Source organism: Gossypium arboreum, chromosome 12 (assembly GCF_025698485.1).
Source record: "Gossypium arboreum isolate Shixiya-1 chromosome 12, ASM2569848v2, whole genome shotgun sequence".
NCBI classification, from domain to species: domain Eukaryota; kingdom Viridiplantae; phylum Streptophyta; class Magnoliopsida; order Malvales; family Malvaceae; genus Gossypium; species Gossypium arboreum.
Genome location: NC_069081.1, coordinates 72,081,247 through 72,104,749, shown reverse-complemented (window position 1 = coordinate 72,104,749; position 23,503 = coordinate 72,081,247). Strand labels below are relative to the sequence as shown.

Here is a 23,503-nt window from a genome sequence, read left to right as displayed (position 1 = left end):
TCATCATCAAGGGATTGATGCCAAGGACCTGAGTTTGGTCCTAGATTTAGTTCTTCCCCCCAAATTCAAAATGCCCGAGTTCGAGAAATACAATGGAACAAGCTGCCCTGAAGCCCACATCACTATGTTCTACAGGCGAATGATGGGATATGTTAACAATGACCAGCTATTGATCCACTGCTTTCAAGATAGTCTGGTCAGGGCGGCGTCTAAGTGGTACAACCAATTAAGCCACTCTAAAATTAACTCGTGGAAGGACCTGGCCTAGGCCTTTATGAAGCAATACAATCATGTGACGGACATGACGCCTGACAGAATCACTCTCTAAAACATGGAGAAGAAATCGAATGAAAGCTTCAGACAGTACCCACAAAGATGGAGAGAGGTGGCCATACAAGTTCATCCGCCACTTCTAGAAAAAGAGACGACGGTGCTCTTTATAAACACCTTGAAGGCCCCTTTTATCACTCATATGTTGGGAAGCGCCACCAAAAGCTTCTCTGACATAGTGATGACGGGGAAATGATTGAAAATGCTGTGATGAGCGGTAAGATAGAATGAGGAGAGAGTGCCAGGAGGTCGGCCCCGAGGAAAAGAGACAATAAAGTGAACAACACGAGTACATTCAACAAGGGTCAGTCCAAGTCATTCACTGTAAATGAACCCAAGACGGTCACCACCAATCAGCAAAGCTCTGTAAGACAAGAATCCAACGCGAGGGAGAACACAGAAAGGCCACAATTCACCCTTATACCCATGACGTAAAGGGAGTTGTACCAGAACCTATTCAACGCTCATGTGGTATCCCCTTTCTACCTAAAGCCACTACAGCCCCTATATCCCAAATGGTATGACGCAAACGCCCAATGTGAATACCACGCGAGAATCACCGGGCACTCTATCGAAAACTGCGCCGTGTTTAAGAAAGTAGTCGAAAGACTCATTAAGATGGGGGTCGTGAGATTTGACGACCCAGCCACACCTAATGTAATAGGAAACCCACTCCCCAATCATACCGACCAAGGAGTGAATAGGATAAGTGAAGGTACGAACAAGAAGACCAAGTATGTGGTGGTAGAAGTCAGGACCCCGTTGAGGCGGGTATGGAAAGAGATGGCAAAGAGAGGATTGATCGCGTTGGATTCGAGGGAAGAATTAGAAGAAGAGAGAAACTACTATGAGTTTCACGACGAGGTGGGGCATGAAATCCAAGATTGCGTGGAGTTCAAAGCCTTAGTGCAAAACATGATGAACAATAAGGAAATTGAGTTTTATGAAGAGGCCAAAAACCCTGTAGAGGAAGATATATGCGCATCAGAGGGAGAATCGACGGCACAGAATCGAACATCTAACTATCCCGTGGTGATCATTTTGAGACCCAAAAATAATGAACCTGGAGTACAAATGCCACCGAGGGTCATAATCCAAAGACCTGTAGTCTTCCCCTACAAAGACATCAAAAAGGTCCCATGGAATTATGAGTGCAGTATGACGATACCAGGAAAGGAGGGCCCGATTGACGCTTCAAGAGGGGACCAAGCTAGGGGCTCCTATACACGTAGCGGGAGACGTTACGATACAGCAAATGAGGAGGCACAACCCACAAAAGGAAAAGCCCCAGTGGTCGAGGAAATGAAGGAAAAAGCAACCAAGCCTGTTAACGAGCCAGTTAACGAAGAGGAGGCCAAGGAGTTTTTAAAACTCCTAAAACATAGCTAATACAGTGTGGTAGAACAACTACGTAAACAACCAGCCCGTATCTCGGTGCTGACCTTACTTCTAAGCTCGGAAGTTCATCGCAGCGCGTTGATGAAGGTCTTGAATGAAACATACATTGCCAATGATATCTCCGTTAACAAGTTGGACCGCTTGGTTAGCAACATTAGTGCCGACAACTATATCTTTTTCAATGACGATGAGATACCACCCGGGGGCATGGGGTCGACTAAGGCTTTGCATATCACCACGCACTGTAAAGGGTATACGCTGCCAGGCGTGCTGATTGACAATGAGCCGGCTTTGAACGTCCTGCCATTGACCATGTTGAATAGGTTACCTAGAGAAAACTCTCACATGATGGAGTGCCAGAACATCGTGAAAGCATTTGATGGCACAGAGAGGAAGGTGATGGGCAGAATTGAGGTACCTCTTCAGATAGGGCCAAACACGTATGAGGTGGATTTCCTCGTAATCGATATCAAGCCCTCATACAATTGCTTGTTGGGGAGGCACTAGATACATTCATCTGGGGCAGTTCCTTCCTCGTTGCATCAAAAATTGAAGCTAGTATCGGAGGGGAGGTTGATAACGATCAAGGCTGAGAAGGATATCATTGCAACTGTAAGCAATAATGCGCCCTATTTGGAGACAGATGACGAAGCAATTGAATGTTCATTTCGATCTTTGGAATTTGTTAACGTAACCTTCATCGTCGAGGGAAGTAATATTCTGGTGCCAAAATTGTCCAAAACCATAAGGATGAGCCTCCAGTTGACGATTGGAAAAGGGGTCCTACCCGGAAGAAGACTTGGGAAGCATCTGCAAGGAAGGGTTGAAACGCCAATGCTGAAGGACAAGAGAGACCGCTTCGGCTTAGGATTTAAGCCGGATGTGAAACAAAGGAGGAGGGAGTTAGAAAAGAAGCAAGAAAGAAGGAGAGCATGATTAACGGGGGAGGAAATCAAATGGGAACCAATGACATTCCCCCATATATCAAAAACATTTGTGTCTAGGGGAATCATTCATCCCGAGAAAGACATGCCAATGACGGGAGCTATAGAAGAAAGGCTGGAAAGCTTGGACATCAGCGTCATGTACAAAGAGGAGACTGAAAGAGAAAATTTGTCGGGCATTTGCCCCTACACACCTGGAAGTGTTCTAGACAACTGGACTGTGGAAGAGATTCCTGTAGTTTTTAGAATGGATTCAGAGTAATGTCCAAAACACACTTATTGCTCTAGGCCTAGAAGTAATAAGAATCTTTTGTGAAATAGGCCGATGTTTAAAAACGTTATTTCAATAAAATGCACGGTTATTATCATTTTTGAGCAAATGTCCTCTCATCCTTTCAATTTCATTCATAACCATACAAATGATTACTTTCGGATTCTTTTATTCTTGAAACATTCTTCTAAATATTCTTTCATTCACCATCCATAATCATACCATGCAAATAAATGTTTCGAATTCTGTTGATTCTTTGTATCTGCCTTCATCCTCATAACAGGTCCCCAGATATTAATGATACGAGTAATATTGCTAGCGACTCAGAATTTCCTTTCGATTGAGATGTGTGTATGGAGGATTCTCAGGATTTTGAAGATGACCAAGGCTGCAACCTATCTCTTGATTTGTTGAGGATGGTAGAACAAGATGAGAAACAAATCCTACCTCACAAAGAATCAGTTGAAATTGTGAGCTTAGGAGAAGGACAAGAGGTGAAGATCGGAACATGTATCACTACGGAGATGAAGCGAAACCTCATTGAATTACTTCAAGAATTCAAAGATGTCTTCGCATGGTCATACCAAGATATGCCCGGGTTGGACACCGATATCGTACTACACCGACTCCCCATAAAGGAAGAAAGTAAGCCAGTTCAGCAAAAACTTCGAAGAATGAGGCCCGATGTCTTGCTAAAAATAAAAGAAGAGGTTCGAAAGCAGTTCGACGCCCGATTCTTGAAGGTGGTAAAATACTCAGATTGGGTAGCCAACATCGTCCCCGTCCCTAAGAAAGATGGAAAAGTAAGATGGAAAAGTGCGAATGTGTGTGGACTACAGAGATTTCAATAAAGCCAGTCCGAAAGACAATTTCCCACTGCCTTATATCGACACCCTAGTGGACAACACGGCAGGACACTTACTGTTTTCATTCATGGACGGTTTCTCCGGATATAACCAGATCAAGATGCATCTTGAAGATATGGAGAAGACCACATTTGTAACCGTGTGGGGCACATTCTGCTACAAGGTGATGCCATTTGGACTGAAGAATATGGGGGAAACTTATCAAAGAGCCATGGTAACCCTTTTTCACGACATGATGCATAAAGAAATCGAGGTTTATGTCAATGATATGATCGCTAGGTCTCGAACAGAGAAGGAGCACATACAAGTCCTGAGGAAATTGTTCTTGAGATTGAGAAAGTTCCAGCTAAAACTCAACCCTGCCAAATGTACCTTCGGAGCCAAGTCTGGAAAGTTGCTCGGATTCGTGGTTAGCGAGAAAGGGATTAAGATTGATCCAGACAAAGTCAAAGCCATACAAGAGCTATCTCCGCCGCATACCCAGAAGGAGGTTCGAGGCTTTCTAGGAAGGTTAAATTACATCGCTCGGTTCATTTCACAACTGACCGAGAAATGTGACCCTGTCTTTTTCCTCCTCAAGAAACATAACCCAGGTGAATAGGATGAAGAATGCCAAAGGGCCTTCGAAAAGGTCAAACAGTACTTATCTAACGCCCCGGTGCTGATGCCACCTAACTCCGATAAGCCGTTGATACTGTATTTGGCAGTATTCGAGAACTCCATGGGGTGCATATTGGGTCAGCATGACGAGTCAGGAAGGAAAGAAAAAGCTATTTATTATCTCAGTAAAAAGTTCACGGAATGTGAGGCAAGGTACCCGCTGATAGAGAAGTTGTGTTGTGCCCTAATTTGGACAACCCGAAGACTGAGGCAGTATATGTTGTATCACACCACTTGGCTCATCTCAAAATTGGACCTCTTAAAGTACATGATGGAGTCAACAGCTTTGAATGGAAGGATAGCCCAATGGCAGATTCTGCTCTCCGAATTCGACATAGTTTATGTGAATCAGAAGGCAATAAAAGGGGGTGCAATAGCAGATTTTCTGGCTAGTAGAGCTTTGGAAGACTACGAACCTTTGAACTTCGACTTTCCGAATGAAGACCTAATGCATTTGCTACCACTGAAGAAGGTGCTCTGGAAGAACTTCCTTGGAAACTAAACTTCGATAGGGCATCAAACACCATGGGTAATGGAATTGGGGCAGTCTTGGTGTCCCCAAACAGAGATCATTATCCATTCACTAGTACATTGGATTTTGATTGCACGAATAACATGGCAAAATACGAAGCGTGCATCATGGGAATCCGTACAGCCATAGAACAAAAGATTAAAATGCTAGAGGTGTATGAGGATTCTGCACTACTGATCTATCAACTCAAGGGAGAATGGGAGACCAGAGACCCTAAGTTAATCGATTATCGGAAGCTGGTCCTGGAATTGGTTAAAGAGTTTGAGGACATTACCTTCCACTACCTTCCACGAGACAAAAATTAGATGGCTGATGCTTTGGCTACCTTAGCTTCCATGATCAAGGTGAACAAACAAGAAGATATCAAACCCATCCGGGTGAGCATTTATGAAATTCCAGCCCACTGTTACAATATTGAAGAAGATGAAGAGAAAGATGATCACCCTTGGTATCACGATATATTGCAATACATGAATAATCGTGAGTACCCGGACCAGGAAATCGAGAATGACAAAAGGACGCTGAGAAGATTGGCCATTGACTATGTCTTAGATGGGGAGATCCTATACAAAAGAATAAAGGATCAAGTGCTACTAAGGTGCATAGACGTTGCAGAGGCTAAGAAAATCTTGGAAGAAGTCCATGAAGGCGTTTGTGGGACACACGCTAATGGCTTTATGATGGCCAGGCAAATTATGAGATTCGGGTATTATTGGTCCACTATAAAATGAGACTGTATCAATTACGCCAAGAGATGCCATAAGTGCCAAATCTACGGAGACAAAATTCATGTGCCTCCTTCACCGCTACATGTCATGGTTTCTCCATGGCCTTTCTCTATGTGGGGCATAGATGTGATTGGACCAATATCACCGAAAGCTTCCAATGGGCATCGGTTCATCTTTGTGGTTATTGACTACTTCACCAAATGGGTAGAAGCCACTTCGTATGCTAGTGTTACAAAGTCAGCAGTGAGCAGGTTCCTGAAAAAAGAGATCATATGTCGATATGGAAAGCTGGAGAGGATCATATCTGACAATGCATTAAACTTGAACAACAGTACGATAGCAGAAGTCTGCAGTCAATTTAAGATCAGACATCACAACTCGTCACCGTATCGCCCGAAGATGAATGGGGCAGTGGAAGCAGCCAATAAAAATATTAAGAAGATCGCGGGGAAGATGACTGAGACCTACAAAGATTGGCATGAGAAATTACCATTTTCCCTCTTTGCTTATCGAACATCGATCAGAACCTCAACTGGGGCAACGCCTTTCTCCCTGGTCTACGGAATGGAGGCAGTTTTGCCCATCGAAGTCGAGAACTCATCCCTCCGAGTGTTGTTAGAACTAAAATTGGATGAAGCAGAGTGGGTCCAATCTCGATATGACCAACTGAACTTGATCGAGGAAAAAAGGCTAAAATCTATTCGTCATGGTCAGATATACCAAAACCGAATGATGCGGGCTTATGACAAAAAGGTTCGCCCTAGAGAATTCCAAGAGGGAGACCTGGTTTTGAAAAAGATCCTCCCCATACAGAAGGATTTTCGAGGGAAATGGATGCCTAATTGGGAAGGGCCTTACGTGGTGAAGAAAGCTTTCTCCGGAGGAGCATTAATTCTAGCCGAGATGGACGGTAGAAACTTGCCCAATCCTGTAAACTCGAATTCGGTCAAGAAGTATTTTACCAGAAGAAAGAGAGGCCAGAGTAAAAACCCGCAAAGGGCGCTCTAAAATCTAAAAAAAAAAAACGGAGAGGCCAAGGTGAAAACCCGCAAAGGGCACTTTGAGACCAAAAGGGCTTTTGAGTTGAAAACCTGAAAACGGGCAGCTCAAATTTTGAATATGGGGCATATGGTAGTCTTGTCCTCCTGAAATTGGCAAGACAGAAGAACAGTACACCTTGGAGCATCAACAAAATACGCAGGATCTCCTGAATACACATTTGGTTCGAAAGAGCCTTTGAGAAGTTGGAATAGTGAAACTCGTGCTGCGATATCTAGGGCATCTCTTTTCTCATTCTCATTTTTTTGCTTTAGCAGATTTTCTATCTTGTTTGATGTATTCACTTGGATTTTTACTCAATAAAATTCCATTTAGTCCATTATGATAATCTCTTTCTAGCATTTTTGTTGAAATCGCGATTTTTGACATGTAATATTCACACAAAAGATGTTATGCATATTACTCTGGAAAGTTTCTAAATAGTACAAGGACCTGAAACAGGGCCACTAGTCAGGACTAACCAGGTTCAAAATTTGAAACATTCGAAAAAGAAGAGCCCTAATTGTGACTATCTCTTCAAATTTTCTATCGAAGATAATGGCTAAGCAAGAGGGCGTGACAGCGCATCAATGATAGAACCCGGACGAATTATGAGCAATGATAACTTAAGCGTTTAAAAAAGAATCACTCTCATGACATTTCTACATTCATAATCATTCATTTAGTTAGAAGCACTTGATTTATTTCGATCATAGCATTCTAACTATTTGACATAAACACCACATCTAGTTAGGGACATTTGGTTCATTTTGATCATGGCACCTAATTATTTGGCATACAGATCTGAAATGTGACACCAAAATTGACCCTAGTCGGAAGTGGTTTGGGACCGCTAAACCGAGTCACGAAATGTTTGAACATAATATTTATTGTCTAGAATATGTATTTATGAATGTGTGAAAATTTCAAGCTTCAATTTAGTCGATTGCATGTGAATTCAGTTATTAGGACTTGTGTGACACTTTTGAAATGTGATAGGCTGATCTATAAGGACCTAATAGTGCATGTAATCAAAGGGGAGGACTTGCATGTCAAATTTCCCCCAATAGCTAGTGGCCGGCCATGACAAGGGATTATGGGCAAAACATGTCATAGACATGTTATGTTGGTGCATCATGGGAGAAAAAAAAATAAATTAATGGTTATGGGTAATAAAGAAATGAAAAAAAAGAAAAAAGAAAGAAGGTGTGTGATTCCCCCCATTGCCGTGAGTTGAAGAAAAGAAAAGAAAAAAATTTGTTCATCCTTTTCATTCTCTCTTGGCCAAAAATTCTAATGAAGGAGGAGGGAATTCTTGCTTCATGTTTGGTTTGGAAGAGGATTAGGAAGAGGTTTGGCCATACTTGTATCAAGATTAAGGTATGTTTGATGTTGTGCCATGAGATTCATGCATGTTTTTGGTTGCTAACTTGATGTTCTTATTAGCCCATGGTTCAAATCCTTGCTATGTCATGGGGATGGTATTCGGCCAAGGTGGATTTTGTGTTAATGCCATTGCATGTTAAGTATGAAGCTTGCTAATGATACATGTGATGGTGGATTGATGGCTCTTGGACTTTCTTTTAGCATTTTGAGTGAGACATTAAGTTCTTTGTTTAACCATGACCAAAATTGAAATGGTATGGTCTTGTGATGTATTCAGCCATGGTACATCCATAAGTATAATTTATGCTTATTGCATGGTAGGTAAGATTTGTGTTTTGGATTTATGTTCATGTTTAGTTATAATGAACTTTGAGATTCGGCTCTAGCATATATATATATATATATGTTTGCACATGATGTATAGGACTACTCTTTCGTTTGTTGGTCATAGACCCTTTGATTTTGTATAAATTTGGATAGCCATGCGAAAATGGCTTATATACACTTTGGCATGGTATCATAATCATTTTGTATGTTGTTCATTAAGAGATGAGGAAATGTTTGGAATCGATTAGCCCTTGGAATGGTTAATCATGATCATCTTTTGTGCCATGTATGTTAAAAGGGCTAGTTGAATCAAGGAAATTATGAAGTTGGTAAAATCTACCTTAAAGACAGAGGTTGACCGCTGCAGTGATGCAGATGTGAAAAATCAGTAAAAATAGTAGGAATGGTATTAAATAGTGAATAAATTATGTAAATTAACCTTGATGAATCTACTTTCATATGGAAGAAACGAAAAGGTCATATGAGTTGTATGTTAAGAGATATTTAGGTATTCGTGAAACAGGGCCAGAACGGTTTCTGGATTCCCTGTTCCGACTTTGGAAATTCATTATAAATTAACCAGAGATAATTAGGAGTCATGCCATATATGTATAGATTTCTCTTTGTGTCTAGTTTCTATAGAAACAAACGGTATCAGTATTGAAGCCCTGTACAGGGAGGTATTCAAGTTTTAATGCACGAAGGTCAGTGTAGTCGATCCCTGTAACATGGGAGATTTTAACTAATAAACTGTACTAATTGACTTAACCAAAAATTCTAGAAAAAAATATATAGATGGCCATATGAGTCTAGTTTCAGGGAAAAATTACGAAACTGATTTTTGAGTTTTGAAACTCAAGATATGATTTTTAAGGAGACAGTGACGCAGTAACCAGCTTGTCTGGAAAATTTTTTAAATGGACTGTGAAAACAATTAAGTTAAGTCTGTGTGCACCTTGTGTTCGACTTCGGTAACGGACTCGGGTACGGGGTGTTACAATTTTATTGGTATCAGAGCCAGGTTTAGTCGATTCTAGGACTACTGTAATGAGTTTGGGTCTAGCTATACATGCCATTTTATGTGATTATTTGATAGTGTGGTGATTTCTGACAATTGCACATGTGTTTATATATAGTGATGGATCCCGATCCCGACCGAGTGGTAGTGATGATCTTTAGAGTGTAGCGCTTTGCTCCCAAGACAAGGGACGGCGCCATGGACTCTCAACCTAATGCTAGTAATCCAAATGATGAAGCTAGACAAGCTTTCTATAGCGTGATGAATGATTGGTTCAACCAATACATTCGAACTAATCTGGTATTCCACAACCTCCATTCCCAACAAACACATTTCACCTACAATGCCTCCGATGGCCCGACCAAATAAGGTCGAATAAGCCCCGAGTTGATGAAATCCGAAAACATGGGGCTCTGAATTTAAAGCTACGGATAGCGACGATGCCGAGCAAGCTGAATTTTGGTTGGACAATACTATCCGGATTTTCGATGAGCTATCTTGTACACCGATGAATGCCTAAAGTGTACTATCTCCTTGCTACGTGATTACGCCTACTATTGGTGGAGTACTCGACTTGTTGTGCCCGAGAGCAAGTAACTTGGGAGTTTTTCCAAAGCGAGTTTGGAAAAAGTATATCGATCGAGATTTATTGATCAAAAGCGGAAGGAATTTCTTGAGCTTAAGCAAGGTTCTATGTCGATTCTTGATTCTGAGCGAAAATTTGTTAGACTTAGTAGATACGCTCGGGAATGTGTTTCGTCCGAGGTCATCATGTAAACGCTTCGAGGATGGGCTGAATGAAGATATAAAAATGTTCGTTGGCATTCTTGAAATACGAGAGTTCGTAGTACTTGTCGGCGAGCTTGTAAAGTGAAGAGCTTAGAAAAGAAAAACAAAAAGTTGATGTGGGAATTGGAGAGTTTAGTAAAGATCCTCGGAAAGTCTCTTCAACAGCATCGAAGAAATTTCGTGATGATGTGGGCGGTCTAGAGGCACTTGGGCCTTTTAGGCGAGATCGTGATCGACCCCACAATGGGTACACGAGGCACTTGATTCGCCATGTTGGGAATGAGCGTCGAGACGAGCGAGTGTCGACATTGTGGCAAATGGCATTCGGAAGTTGTAGATTCCGTGACCGCTCTTGTTACAAGTGCGGATTAGTTGACCACTTCATTAAAGATTGCCCGGGTTATGCGAGCAGAATGTAGATCGAGTGGGAAGCCGGGCGCTACCATTTGCTCGAGGTAGACCATCTAGAAATATGGGCAATGCTAGTGGTGGTCAGAGAGGATCTAGAGATACTACGATCAGATCCGAGGCTCGCGCTCCTGCTAGGGCTTATGCCATATGCTCACGTGAGGATGCTTCCTCGCCAGATGTTATTACCGGTACTTTCACTCTCTTTGATACTAATGTGATTGCTTTGATTGACCACGGTTCTACTCATTCTTATATATGCGAAACCTTAGCATCGATAAGACTTTACCTATTGAGTCTCTTGAGTTCGTAATTCGGTGTCAAATCCTTGGGTCGTTCGTGCTTGTTGACAAAGTGTGTAAGAAATGCCCCTAGTAATTCGAGGTTCTGTTTTCCGGCGGACTTGATGCTTTTACCATTCGATGAATTTGATGTTATTCTTGGTTTGGATTGGTTGACCGTGCATGATGCGGTTGTGAATTGCAAAAGCAAGACTATGGATTTGAGTGCGCAAATAACGAGATGATCCGAGTTGAGTCTACGGACTTAAAGGGTTGCCACCGTAATATCATCAATGTTGGCCCGAAATATGTAAGAAAGGGTGCGAAGCATACCTTGCGTATGTATGATGATAAGGAGTTAGAAATTAAACCGAATCATGCGGTGGTTTGCGAATACCGGATATTTTTCGAAGAATTACGGGTTTGCCACTGTTCGGAGATAGAGTTTGGTATTGAGCTTGTACAGGACTACGCCAATTTCGATAGCTCAGATCGTATGGCACCAACCGAGTTAAAGGAGTTGAAAGCTCGGTTGCAAGAATTGACGGATAGAGGTTTCCCTCGACCAAGTTTCTCACCTTAGGGCGCACAGTATTGTTTGTGAAAAATAAGGGCGGAACCATGAGGTTGTGTATTGACTATCGTCGGTGAATAAAGTGACGATAAAGAATAAATATCCGTTACAGCGTATTGATGATTTGTTTGATCAACTAAAGGGAGCCTCGGTGTTTTCAAAGATAGATTTGAGATCGGGTTATTATCGATTCTGATTCGAGATTGGACGTACCCAAAGCGCTTTCGAGCGAGTACGGTCACTCTGAGTTCTTAGTGATGCCGTTCGGGCTCACTAATGCCCTACGGTATTTATGGATTTGATGAATCGGATCTTGAGACGATATTTGGACGGTTCGTAGTTGTGTTCATTGATGACAACTTGGTCTATTCAAGAAATGAGACCGAACATCTTTGAACACACGAGATTAGTGTTGCAAATTTTACGGGATAGCGGTTATATGCTAAGTTCAGCAAGTGTGAGTTACGGTTAAAGAGGTCACTTCTTGGGTCATGTGGTATCTGCATCGAATTTTCGAGTCGACCGAGCAAAATTTCAGCCATACTTAGCTGGAAGCCTCAGAAATATTCTTGAGGTTCGGAGCTTTTTGGGACTTGCGGTTACTACCGACGGTTTGTAAAGTTTTCTCGATGATAGCCACACCTATGACGAAGCTACTTCAAAAGATGTTAAGTTCGAATGGATGAAAAATGTCGAAAAGTTTTGATCAACTGAAAACTTATTTGTGGAAGCCCCAATTTTAGTGCAGCCCGAATCAGGCAAAGAGTTTGTCATCTATAGTGACGCCTCCCTACTTGGGTTAGGTTGCGTATTGAATCAAGAAGGTCGAGTTGTGGCCTATGCATCGAGACAATTAAAGCCACATGAGAAAAATTATCCGACCCATGATCTCGAATTAGCTACCATCGTATTCGCCTTGAAAATATGGCGACATTACTTATTTGGTGAGAAATGCCATGTATTTTCAGATCACAAAAGTCTCAAATATTTGATGACTCCAAGAGACTTGAATCTGCGACAAAGACGTTGGCTCGAGTTGATAAAAGATTATGAGCTTGTCATTGATTATCACCCGGGAAAGGCTAATGTGGTTGCAGACGCCTTAAGCCGAAAATCACTTTGTTTTTCTGACGATGAATGTACACTTGTCTATTCTACCCGACAATGTGTTAGTAGCGAACTAAAGGCCAAACCATTATTGATTCATCAAATTTGTGAAGCTCAGAAAGTCGACGATGAGTTGGTTGCAAAACGGGCTGAATGTGTTCCGAATGTGGAACCGGAGTTTCAAATTGATGATGGCGATTGTTTGAGGTATAGAAATCGGTTGTGTGTTCCAAGAAATTGAGAACTCATTTCGATGATTCGAGCGAAGCTCATTGTAGCGAATGTCAATCCACCGGGAGTACGAAAATGTACAATGATCCGAGGCGCCAGATTTTGGTGGCATGGTATGAAACGAGACATCTCCGACTTTGTTTGAGATGTTTAATATGTCAACAAGTGAAAGCGGGACATCAAGTGCCTTGAGGTTACTTGACCGATCACGATACCCAAGTGGAAATGGGATCGAGTCACAATGGACTTTGTGTCCGGACCGCCATTGTCGACAAGTAAGAAGAATGCGATTTGGGTTGTTGTTGATAGGTGACTAAGTCGGCTCACTTTATCCTGTCGCGTCGGATTTTTCATTGGATAAACTAGATGAATTGTGCGTTTCTCAGTTGTGAGATTACACGGGTACCGATTTACATTGTGTCGGATAGAGATCCGAGATTCACCTCGCGATTTTGGAAGAAATTGCAAGAAGCTTTGGGTACCAAGTTGCATTTCAGCACCGCCTTTCACCCCAAACCGATGGTCAATCCGGCGGATAATTCGGATACTTGAGGATATGTTGAGATGTTGCATCCTCGAGTTCGATGGTTCATGGGAGCGATATTTACCTTTGATTGAATTAAACACAACAATAGTTTTCAATCAAGTATTAAGATGGCACCTTACGAGGGTTTGTGCGGGCGTAAATGCCGTACACCATTGTTTTGGATCGAGCTCGATGAAAGCAAAATTTTCGGAGTGGATTTGATTAAAGATGTTGAACAGAAAGTAAAAGTAATCTGTGAAAATCGAAGATAGCCTCCGATCGTCGAGAAGTCGTGCGCGGATCTGAAGCGAAAAGATATTGAGTATCGGTGGGAGATAAAGTGTTTCTTAAAGTTTCGCCTTGGAAAAAGATACTCGATTTGGCCGTAAAGGCAAATTGAGTCCGAGGTTCATCGGGCCATATGAAGTATCCGAGCGAGTCGGTCGATTGCATATCAATTGATTTTGCCTCCGAACTTGAAAGGATTCACGGCGTCTTTCATGTTTCGATGCTTGACGTTATAGATCGATCCATCGCACATAATTAGTCCATCGAGGTCGAAATTCAAGCCGATATGAGTTATGAAGAAGAACCGATTTGTATCCTAGCTCGTGAAGTGAAGGAGTTGCGAAACAAAAGGGTTCTGTTAGTAAAAGTGTTATGGCTCAAACACGGGATGGAAGAAGCTACTTGGGAACCCGAGAACTCTATGAAAGAGCGTTACCCAAACCTATTTACCGGTAAGATTTTCGGGGATGAAAATTTCTTAAGTGGGGGAGAGTTGTGACAGCCCAAAATTCACCCTAGTCGGGAAGTGGTTTTGGGACCGCTAAACCGAGTCACCGAAATGTTTGAACGTAATATTTATTGTCTAGAATATGTATTTATGAATGTGTGAAAATTTCAAGCTTCGATTTAGTCGATTGCATGTGAATTCAGTTATTAGGACTTGTGTGACACTTTTGAAATGTGATAGGCTGATCTATAAGGACCTAATAGTGCATGTAATCAAAGGGGAGGACTTGCATGTCAAATTTCCCCCCCCTAATAGCTAGTGGCCGGCCATGACAAGGGATTATGGGCAAAACATGTCATAGACATGTTATGTTGGTGCATCATGGGAGAAAAAAAAAATAAATTAATGGTTATGGGTAATAAAGAAATGAAAAAAAAAAAAAGAAAGAAGGTGTGTGATTCCCCCCATTGCCGTGAGTTGAAGAAAAGAAAAGAAAAAAATTTGTTCATCCTTTTCATTCTCTCTTGGCCGAAAATTCTAAGGAGGAGGGAATTCTTGCTTCATGTTTTTTGGAAGAGGATTAGGAAGAGGTTTGGCCATACTTGTATCAAGATTAAGGTATGTTTGATGTTGTGCCATGAGATTCATGCATGTTTTTGGTTGCTAACTTGATGTTCTTATTAGCCCATGGTTCAAATCCTTGCTATGTCATGGGGATGGTATTCGGCCAAGGTGGATTTTGTGTTAATGCCATTGCATGTTAAGTATGAAGCTTGCTAATGATACATGTGATGGTGGATTGATGGCTCTTGGACTTTCTTTTTAGCATTTTTGAGTGAGACATTAAGTTCTTTGTTTAACCATGACCAAAATTGAAATGGTATGGTGTTGTGATGTATTCGGCCATGGTACATCCATAAGTATAATTTATGCTTATTGCATGGTAGTTATAATCAACTTTGAGATTCGGCTCTAGCATATATATATATATATATATATATATATATGTTTGCACATGATGTATAGGACTACTCTTTCGTTTGTTGGTCATAGACCCTTTGATTTTGTATAAATTTGGATAGCCATGCGAAAATGGCTTATATACACTTTGGCATGGTATCATAATCATTTTGTATGTTGTTCATTAAGAGATGAGGAAATGTTTGGAATCGATTAGCCCTTGGAATGGTTAATCGTGATCATCTTTTGTGCCATGTATGTTAAAAGGGCTAGTTGAATCAAGGAAATTATGAAGTTGGTAAAATCTACCTTAAAGACAGAGGTTGACCGCTGCAGTGATGCGGATGTGAAAAATCAGTAAAAATAGTAGGAATGGTATTAAATAGTGAATAAATTATGTAAATGAACCTTGATGAATCTACTTTCATATGGAAGAAACGAAACGGTCATATCAGTTGTATGTTAAGAGATATTTAGGTATTCATGAAACAGGGCCAGAACGGTTTCTGGATTCCTGTTCCGACTTTGGAAATTCATTATAAATTAACCAGAGATAATTAGGAGTCATGCCATATATGTATAGATTCCTCTTTGCGTCTAGTTTCTATAGAAAGAAACGGCATCAGTATTGAAGCCCTGTACAGGGAGGTATTCAAGTTGCAATGCGCGAAGGTCAGTGTAGTCGATCCCTGTAACATGGGAGACTTTAACTAATAAACTGTACTAATTGGCTTGACCAAAAATTCTAGAAAACAATCTGTAGATGGACATATGACTCTAGTTTCAAGGAAAAATTACGAAACTAATTTTCGAGTTTTGAAACTCAAGATATGATTTTTAAGGCGACAGTGACACAGTAACCAGCTTGTCTGGAAAATTTTTTAAATGGACTGTGAAAACAATTAAGTTAAGTCTGTGTGCACCTTGTGTTCGACTTCGGTAACGGACTCGGGTACGGGGTGTTACAGGAAACCAATTCTACACATCATGTCTTTAGAAGACAGTGTAGCGACATTGGCGAATCCTGCAGATTTGGCGTCTCTGTATTGGCGGAGAGCAGATCAAAGATAGTAGATTTGGCATCTCTGTATTGTCAGAGAGCAGATCGAAGATAGCAGATTTGGCATCTCTGTATTAGCGGAAAGCAGATCAAAGATAGCAGATTTGGCGTCTCTGTATTGTCAGAAGGCAGATCGAGCAGATTTGGCATCTCTGTGTTGACAGAGAGCAGATCGAAGATGACAGATTTGGCATCTCTGTATTGGCAGAGAGCAGATCAAAAATAACAGATTGGTGTTCCCGAATTTTCAAGAAGCAAGTTGAAGATAGCCAATTTGACACTCCTAAAGACATCAGAATACCTTTGGGGAAGATGAGGATCAAGATTTTGAGACTTAGCCAGACCGGGAAAATTTGGTCCTTTTTATAGTCTTTGCTCTATTCTTGTTACACGACAATGAGCAACGAGGGACAGCTGTAGTGGGCCAAATTTGCCCGACCCATATAAAAACAAAAAAACAAGCCAAAAATAAAAATAAATAAAATTATAACAGTCCATTAAATGTTTAAAGTCCTATTACAAGCCCAAATAGTCCACTAAAATTAATACCCTAGCCCATTTACAAAACAGTCCAAAGCTTCAAGGCCCAAAACAGCCCAAAAGCTGAAACAACTTCAGTAACCCTAGGTCACTCCTCCTTCCTGCGCCACAACAGCAATCGGACAGTAGCTCCGTGCCTCCGTACGCCTTAACGTTTCAGCAGCCACGTCCGTGCCAGCACAGTCTCGTACCTGAGCGCCACGCACCCTGTACCTGCAAAGAACGGACAAACGCACAGCAAAACAAACAAAACAACGAAGAATATTGTATTTTTCGATTTATTTTTTTTATCATTTTTACCCCATTCGGCTATAAAGCCAGGGGGTTTCACCAGTTGTAAGGTTACGCACACAATCAATACATTTGAAATACAAAACGCAAAAGAAATTAAAAGGTGAGATTCAGATTCTGGCTCTTTCTTTCGTTTTCCCCTCCATTTCTTTTTCTCCAGTTTTACATACTGCGCATTTTGAACATAAGAATCGAAAGGAAAAAAAGAGAGGCCTTACCTCCGCATGCGAGCCCTTGGAGTCTTCATCCCCTTCGCTGAAATCGAAGTCGGAGATAGGATTTTGGGGCTAGATCGACGAACTCGACGCTAGAATTTAAACGGAGGAGAAAAAGGGGATCACCGAAGGTCATTGTTCATCGTCACAACGATGAAATGGTGGCTGAATGGCGCCGAGCCTTTAGGGTTCTCCCCTCTCCCCATTATTTTGGCTGAAGTGTCTAGGTTTTTTAGAGGCTCTGCCCTCTTTTAATTGGCGACGTGAAACAGTGCTATTTAAGGCATGATTTGTAGCCTTAAAACGACACCACTTAGTGAGCCCGACCCGATCCGTTTCGGAATACCCTCAGGACCCGCGTGTTCTCGGGGTGAAGGGTTATTTCCAATATAGGTCCTTCCCCTTTCGCGCAATATTAAAATAAGTTTATATTGGCATTTCCTTTTTTTTAAAATTTTCCCCCTAATTTGCATGCGTTTGCACATTAATCCGCACTTAAATACTGCATTTTGGGGGCTGGAATATTTCTAGTTTAGGTCCTTCGACATTTACGCGCGTCGCACATTACCCCTTTTGTTATTTTTTTGGTTTTCAAATTATCCTTTTGTTTTAGTTTGGTTCTAGTTCAATCCTTTTAATTAACAGTTTCTTTTATTCACTCATTTGTACATTTTTTTTTTTACTGCCTTGACAATTACCTCTTTATTATTGTAATTTTTTTTATGTAATACCATCGCCACGTTTTATGTATTTTGTACAAAGGTTTTACGCATTGTCATATATATGTGTATATATATATATACACTTTATAATAGGTTTACTTCATTCCATGTACATACATCTATGTGTAATTATAAATATATATATATATATCTATCTATTTATTTTCTTTTAAATTTGTTTGTCTAAAGCGTTCTTTTATATAGACATAGATGTATATTATGATAAAGTTAATATCATTTCATACACCTAATGTTTTTTGGTTCTATCCATGCACTTTAACCTTTTTTTTGTTACTCTAATATGTTTTATATATATATTGCGTAAAATTTAAATTATTTTTATACTTACCTATGTTAGTACATATCTTTGATTTATATACACTATTAAACCCATACATTTTACATATATAGTTTTCTTCATGCATATGTAAGCATATTCTTCAATCCATTATAATTTATAATAAAATTAATTTAGCCCTATGCACATTATCATTTTATATAAATTTGCATGTACTCTCTTTTAAATTTATATGTATATATATCAATACACTTATTACTTTAATAGATCTTTTTATTTTAAAATATTTTTTGCTTTATGATTTATTAAATACTCTCTTTGTATATATATATGAAATAATTTTAGAAACTTCATTTTTTGTGATTATAAAATTATTATTTTTAGTATATCTTTACATTATATGGCTTTGGTGTTTGTATGGTCTATTATTCTAAATGTTTTGATATAAGGACATGTATAATTTTTAGACTAACTCAAACTTTATATATATCTTATTATTAATTTCATGGTTGTTTTTTACAATAGACTTACTTGTACATATTTTTATAAATCTATTTTGTGTGTTATGTCTTGTCATATATCTTCATTATTATTCTTTTATATTATATATATTATTTAAATCATCATGTAGTTTGTCATTTCCAAATGTACTTGTGTTTAAAATACTTTACATGCAACTCGATTCAAACTTTCATTCTATAATGTCTATTTCAAAAATGATATATCTAGCCCTAGTTTTCTTTTATATGTACAAATTTGTCAACCTACATTTCATGGCCCATTCATTCATCATTATTTTAAAATAGTTTGATATCATATTACTTATTTGATTTGTATTTTATTTTGTGTATCTCGTAGTAGTCATATTATATTATGCCATGCATGTTATCGTTGCATTATTTTTTTATCATTCATTGTTTATATTGTCATGCCAATTATTCTCCATGCATTATTGTAATCGGATTACACTTTTTAGGTTAGTTATATTTAATTGATAACGTGTTAGTTGATCGTATTTCATATGTGCCCACTACCCCATGTCATCGTTTTCTATTTGGTTTATGAAATATGTTTTTTTTATATAAAAAAAATCCCAATTTTTATGATTAAATTCGTCTCATTTCAAAAATGCATTAATACATTTTAAGCTAGTTTTATAAATATTCATTTAAAAATTCTTTAAAATGAAGGCGAGGTTTGATATTTGGCAATTTCCGGAATCGTGCCCTAACATGTTGGGTTGCAATTTCCCGTTTGCTCAAAATGATCGAATATCCCTTCATAATTTCATTCATGTCTTCTAAAAATCCTTTAAAATGAAGGCGATGTATATTTGACAATTCGCGGAATCGTGCCCTAATGTGCTGGGTTGCAATTTCTCGTTTGCTCAAAGCAATCGAATGTCCCTTTAGAATTTTGTTCGTATCTTCTAAAAACTCTTTAAAACGAAGGTAATACTCGATGTTTGGCAATTCGGGAATCATGCCCTATCGTGCTGGGTTGCGATTTCTCGTTCGCTCAATAATCGAAGATTCCTTTAGAATTTCACTCATACTCTCTAAATTTTAAAATAAGGCAATGCTTGATGTTTAGAAATTCAAGGAATCGTACCCTACTGTGCTGGGTTTCGATTTTCTCGTTGGACTAAATATTTGGGCATCCTTTTGCGGTTTTCAACATATAAATTTTTGGAAGTCAAAATTTATCATGTTTTCGAGGGCATAAAAGATCATGTCCTATCGTGCTGGATGTAATGTTCTATCCCTCTTAAACAAGAGAATTTTGGTGACCAACTCGGGTTATTCAAATGTTATTAAAAAAGGAACCACATTTCAAAAACATTTTTAATTTTAGACATAAGGACAGTATTAAATCGATTTGGTACCAATTTTGGGTGTAGTGAGGGTGCTAATCCTTCCTCATGCATAACCGACTCCCGAACCCATTTTCTCAAAAATTCGTAGACCAAAATCGTTGTTTTAGTAAACTAAAAATGTTTTATTAAAATAACCTCACTCTTAGGTGATCTGATCACACCAAAGCAAAAGGATCAATGGCGACTCCATATTTCTGTTTTTTAAAAGTCGATTCCGTATTTTCATTAAACCTAAAATTTTTTTTAAAGAAAAAGGGTGGTTTCGACAACAGTCATAGCAGAGTAAACAACACAGACATTTTTGACTTTTCAGCCGATTATCAAAACAAGGCATACTGTTACACACCTGCTTACGAAAACGTGCGAAGGATCCGCCAGTACTCCAACCTACATTCATCCCAAACATTCAATCAATCATTCACTTATTACAGTTCATAGGCTCTTAATACCCAAATCAATAATACTATCTACCTCAATTGAACAAACCACGGCCCGTTCTACTAAATCGTAGTAGACTAAAATCGATCCCACTTTACTTGCCGATAATCTGCGATATCAAAAGATCTTACTAGGTGAGGTTGCCTAGGATCATGACATAAATCTCACAGAGATATAGGGGCGTTCGGCCTATGTCAAATAATAAGAAAGGTAATGCTCTTACCTTAATAGAATAATGGAAGAAAAGGGTTTGACGACTTGAGTATTTCTGCACTTCACCACTCCTCAAGAATGCCTAAAACCCCACGATTACGTCTTGTCGAGAACTCTTGTAGAACTGGAATAGAGAGGGAGAGATAGGACAAGGAATGTTTGGCCAACTCAGAATAAGAAGAAATCGAAATATCAAGAGGAAAGGAGAACAAAAAATGGAGAAAAATATGAGGAGAAAAGAGACTAAAATCGGTCAAGAAAATGAAAGGTAAAAAAGGTGAAAGAAGGTGAGCAGTCTACAGAGGTTAAGAGAGGTATTCGGCAATACACATGAATTTACCCAAATGGTCAACTCGACAATGCCAACAACCAAAATGGAAACTAAAATAAGAGACTACTTTTGGCACTTCAGTTCATAACAAAATCGGCAGAAAATGAAGGATTCCCCCAAAACAAAAGTGACCAAAACTGAACAAAAGAGAGTGGAAAAACTAGCTTAGCCGAATTTCCACATCTCTAATGCCCATTTCGGCACATTTCCCTCAACTCATCAAACTCCTAACTTTTCTCCACAAACCCCCCCAATCTTCTCCTTGAATCTCTCCCCTTATCACTCCACAAATCACTCCAACCACTCCTCCATGACCATCTCAACTTAGAGTCCCAAACCAACTCTAATACTAGCCGTCCATGTAGCAAAATAAATATCCATCATAATACTATGCCGACACTCGAACCCCTGACCACATGCACACTCCTAACGCCTCCTTGCCACCTGACCACATGCTTCTTTGTGTCTCCCTTTAACCTTAATTAATTAAAAGGCTTACTACCTAACAGTCAGGGTTTTATTCACTTAAAACCAAAAATTTTGCTAAAGCCCAGGTTTGAACCCAAGACTTCTCCAACACTTCTCAAGACCCTTAACCACTAAAGCAAGCCTTCATTTATGTCACTTCTTACACAACAATTATTCACATGCCGACTTCCAAACGCTCCCCAAGCCCAAGACCTATTTTTTTTATGCACAAAACTTGGGGCGTTACAAAATAAGTATAGAAACATGCATCCAAATCATTATGGCCATTTTCCTAAACACATATGATTTCAAGAAACTTGTTAGTCAGGTATATCATGTAAACATCAAAAATAAAAGATGAGCTCATCATGTAATAACTTTCATAAACATATGCTTTTCATATCATATTTCTATATAACATGTGCATTTGCATTTCTATAATCAATCATCTTAAGTTCAATTCAAACATGTCAAAACTATTCCCGTTGAATTTATTTGAAATATTGATGGATACACGTGTAGTACACTCAAAGTGTACAAAACTGTAAACCGTCAACTCATAATCAAGAGTACCCGATTAGGGCACATAATCAGAAAGAACTCTCTCGAGCCATATAACAGGATGCTCATATGAGCCATGTAACAAGAAGCTTATCCGGGCTAAATCAGGAAACTCATAAGAGTTTAGAACAGGAAGCTCATTGAGCTTAACAGATAAGTCCGAAGAGCTATTATCAGGGAGCTCCGGATAGCCATATAACAGGATATTCAAGCGAGCCATGTCAAGAATCTCAAGAAGACCCTATCTCAGGATGCTCATAAAGAGCTGCATTTGTGTTCGCAATATATGCAAGATCACAATGGTCATATAGCACGACGCTCACAAAGAGCTGTGGTAGTCCGTAACACATGCAGAATCACTACTGATCAGGATGCTCGCAGGAACCATGTATCAGGAAGCTCGATAGGGCTTATAACAAGATTCTCATAAGAGCTATAGTGTGTCCGCAACATATGCAAGATCTCAACCAATCAGGAAATCCTATATCCATCGAATTCCATTATTCAAACGGGACTTATCATGTATTGGGCTTTTTCGGATATAAGATTTATTTCATATTCATGACAATGATACAATTTACATGCATATTATTCAATTGAAAACATATAAATACACAATTTAGTTACATGAACTTACCTCGTCACTTGTTCGTATACGGAAATCTACTAATCCGACACTTTTTCTTCTCCTCGATCTAATTTCGTATTTGAATTATTCAGATCTATATAAATGAATTTATGTCAATTTAATCCATTTCATATTCAATTGATTCAATTCACATCCTAGGCAAAATGAAATTGTCCCTAGGCTCGGAAATGAAATTCATGCAATTTAATCCTTATTCAAGCCTAACTGATTTCTACATATAAAATTTACAGCACATATATTTCATAAAACTCACAAATTTTCCATGAATTTTACATCTTTACAATTTAGTCCCTAAATCACAATTTCATGAAATTTCACTTTACAAAAGTTTTTTATCTATCAACAACCTTTCATTTTCTACCATAAATTTCAGTTTCAGCATATTCATCTATGGAAAATTTCAATACTTTAATATCTTTTCAAATTGATCCCCAAAATAGATAGATTAGGTTATTCTGATCTCAAAAATATAAAAATTACTAAAAATGGGACATGATTACTTACCTAATTAAGCTTGCTTGATTTTATTTCTCTTTCCTAGGGTTTCCATAGAATCTTTGGGGAAGATGATGAAATAAGATGATATTAGGCTATTATCATCTTTTTTTATTCCAAATTTCAATTTAGTCCTTTTCTTTTTCTAATTTTCCATGGATGATTCATCATAAATATCTACTAACTCCATTTAATGGTCTAATTACCATATAAGGACCTCATGTTTTGAATTCCAT

The 23,503-nt window shown here is 39.1% G+C and overlaps 1 protein-coding gene across 1 annotated transcript; it reads left to right on the top strand.

Annotated features, from left to right (window-relative positions):
• Positions 1-4,041: 4,041 nt before the first annotated feature.
• LOC128285429 (uncharacterized) lies at positions 4,042-5,306 on the top strand. The gene is made up of 2 exons (XM_053022925.1): positions 4,042-4,319; positions 4,913-5,306. The coding sequence occupies exons 1-2, from the start codon at positions 4,042-4,044 to the stop codon at positions 5,304-5,306; spliced, it is 672 nt and encodes a 223-aa protein (XP_052878885.1).
• Positions 5,307-23,503: the final 18,197 nt, after the last annotated feature.

Excerpts from the sequence above, each read along its gene's own strand:
- LOC128285429 (XM_053022925.1), top strand. The coding sequence starts at position 4,042 with ATGATGCATAAAGAAATCGAGGTTTATGTCAATGATATGATCGCTAGG. Across the intron at positions 4,320-4,912 it reads GTTCGAGGCTTTCTAGGAAG|ACCTAATGCATTTGCTACCA; the intron begins GTTAAATTACAT and ends TTCCGAATGAAG.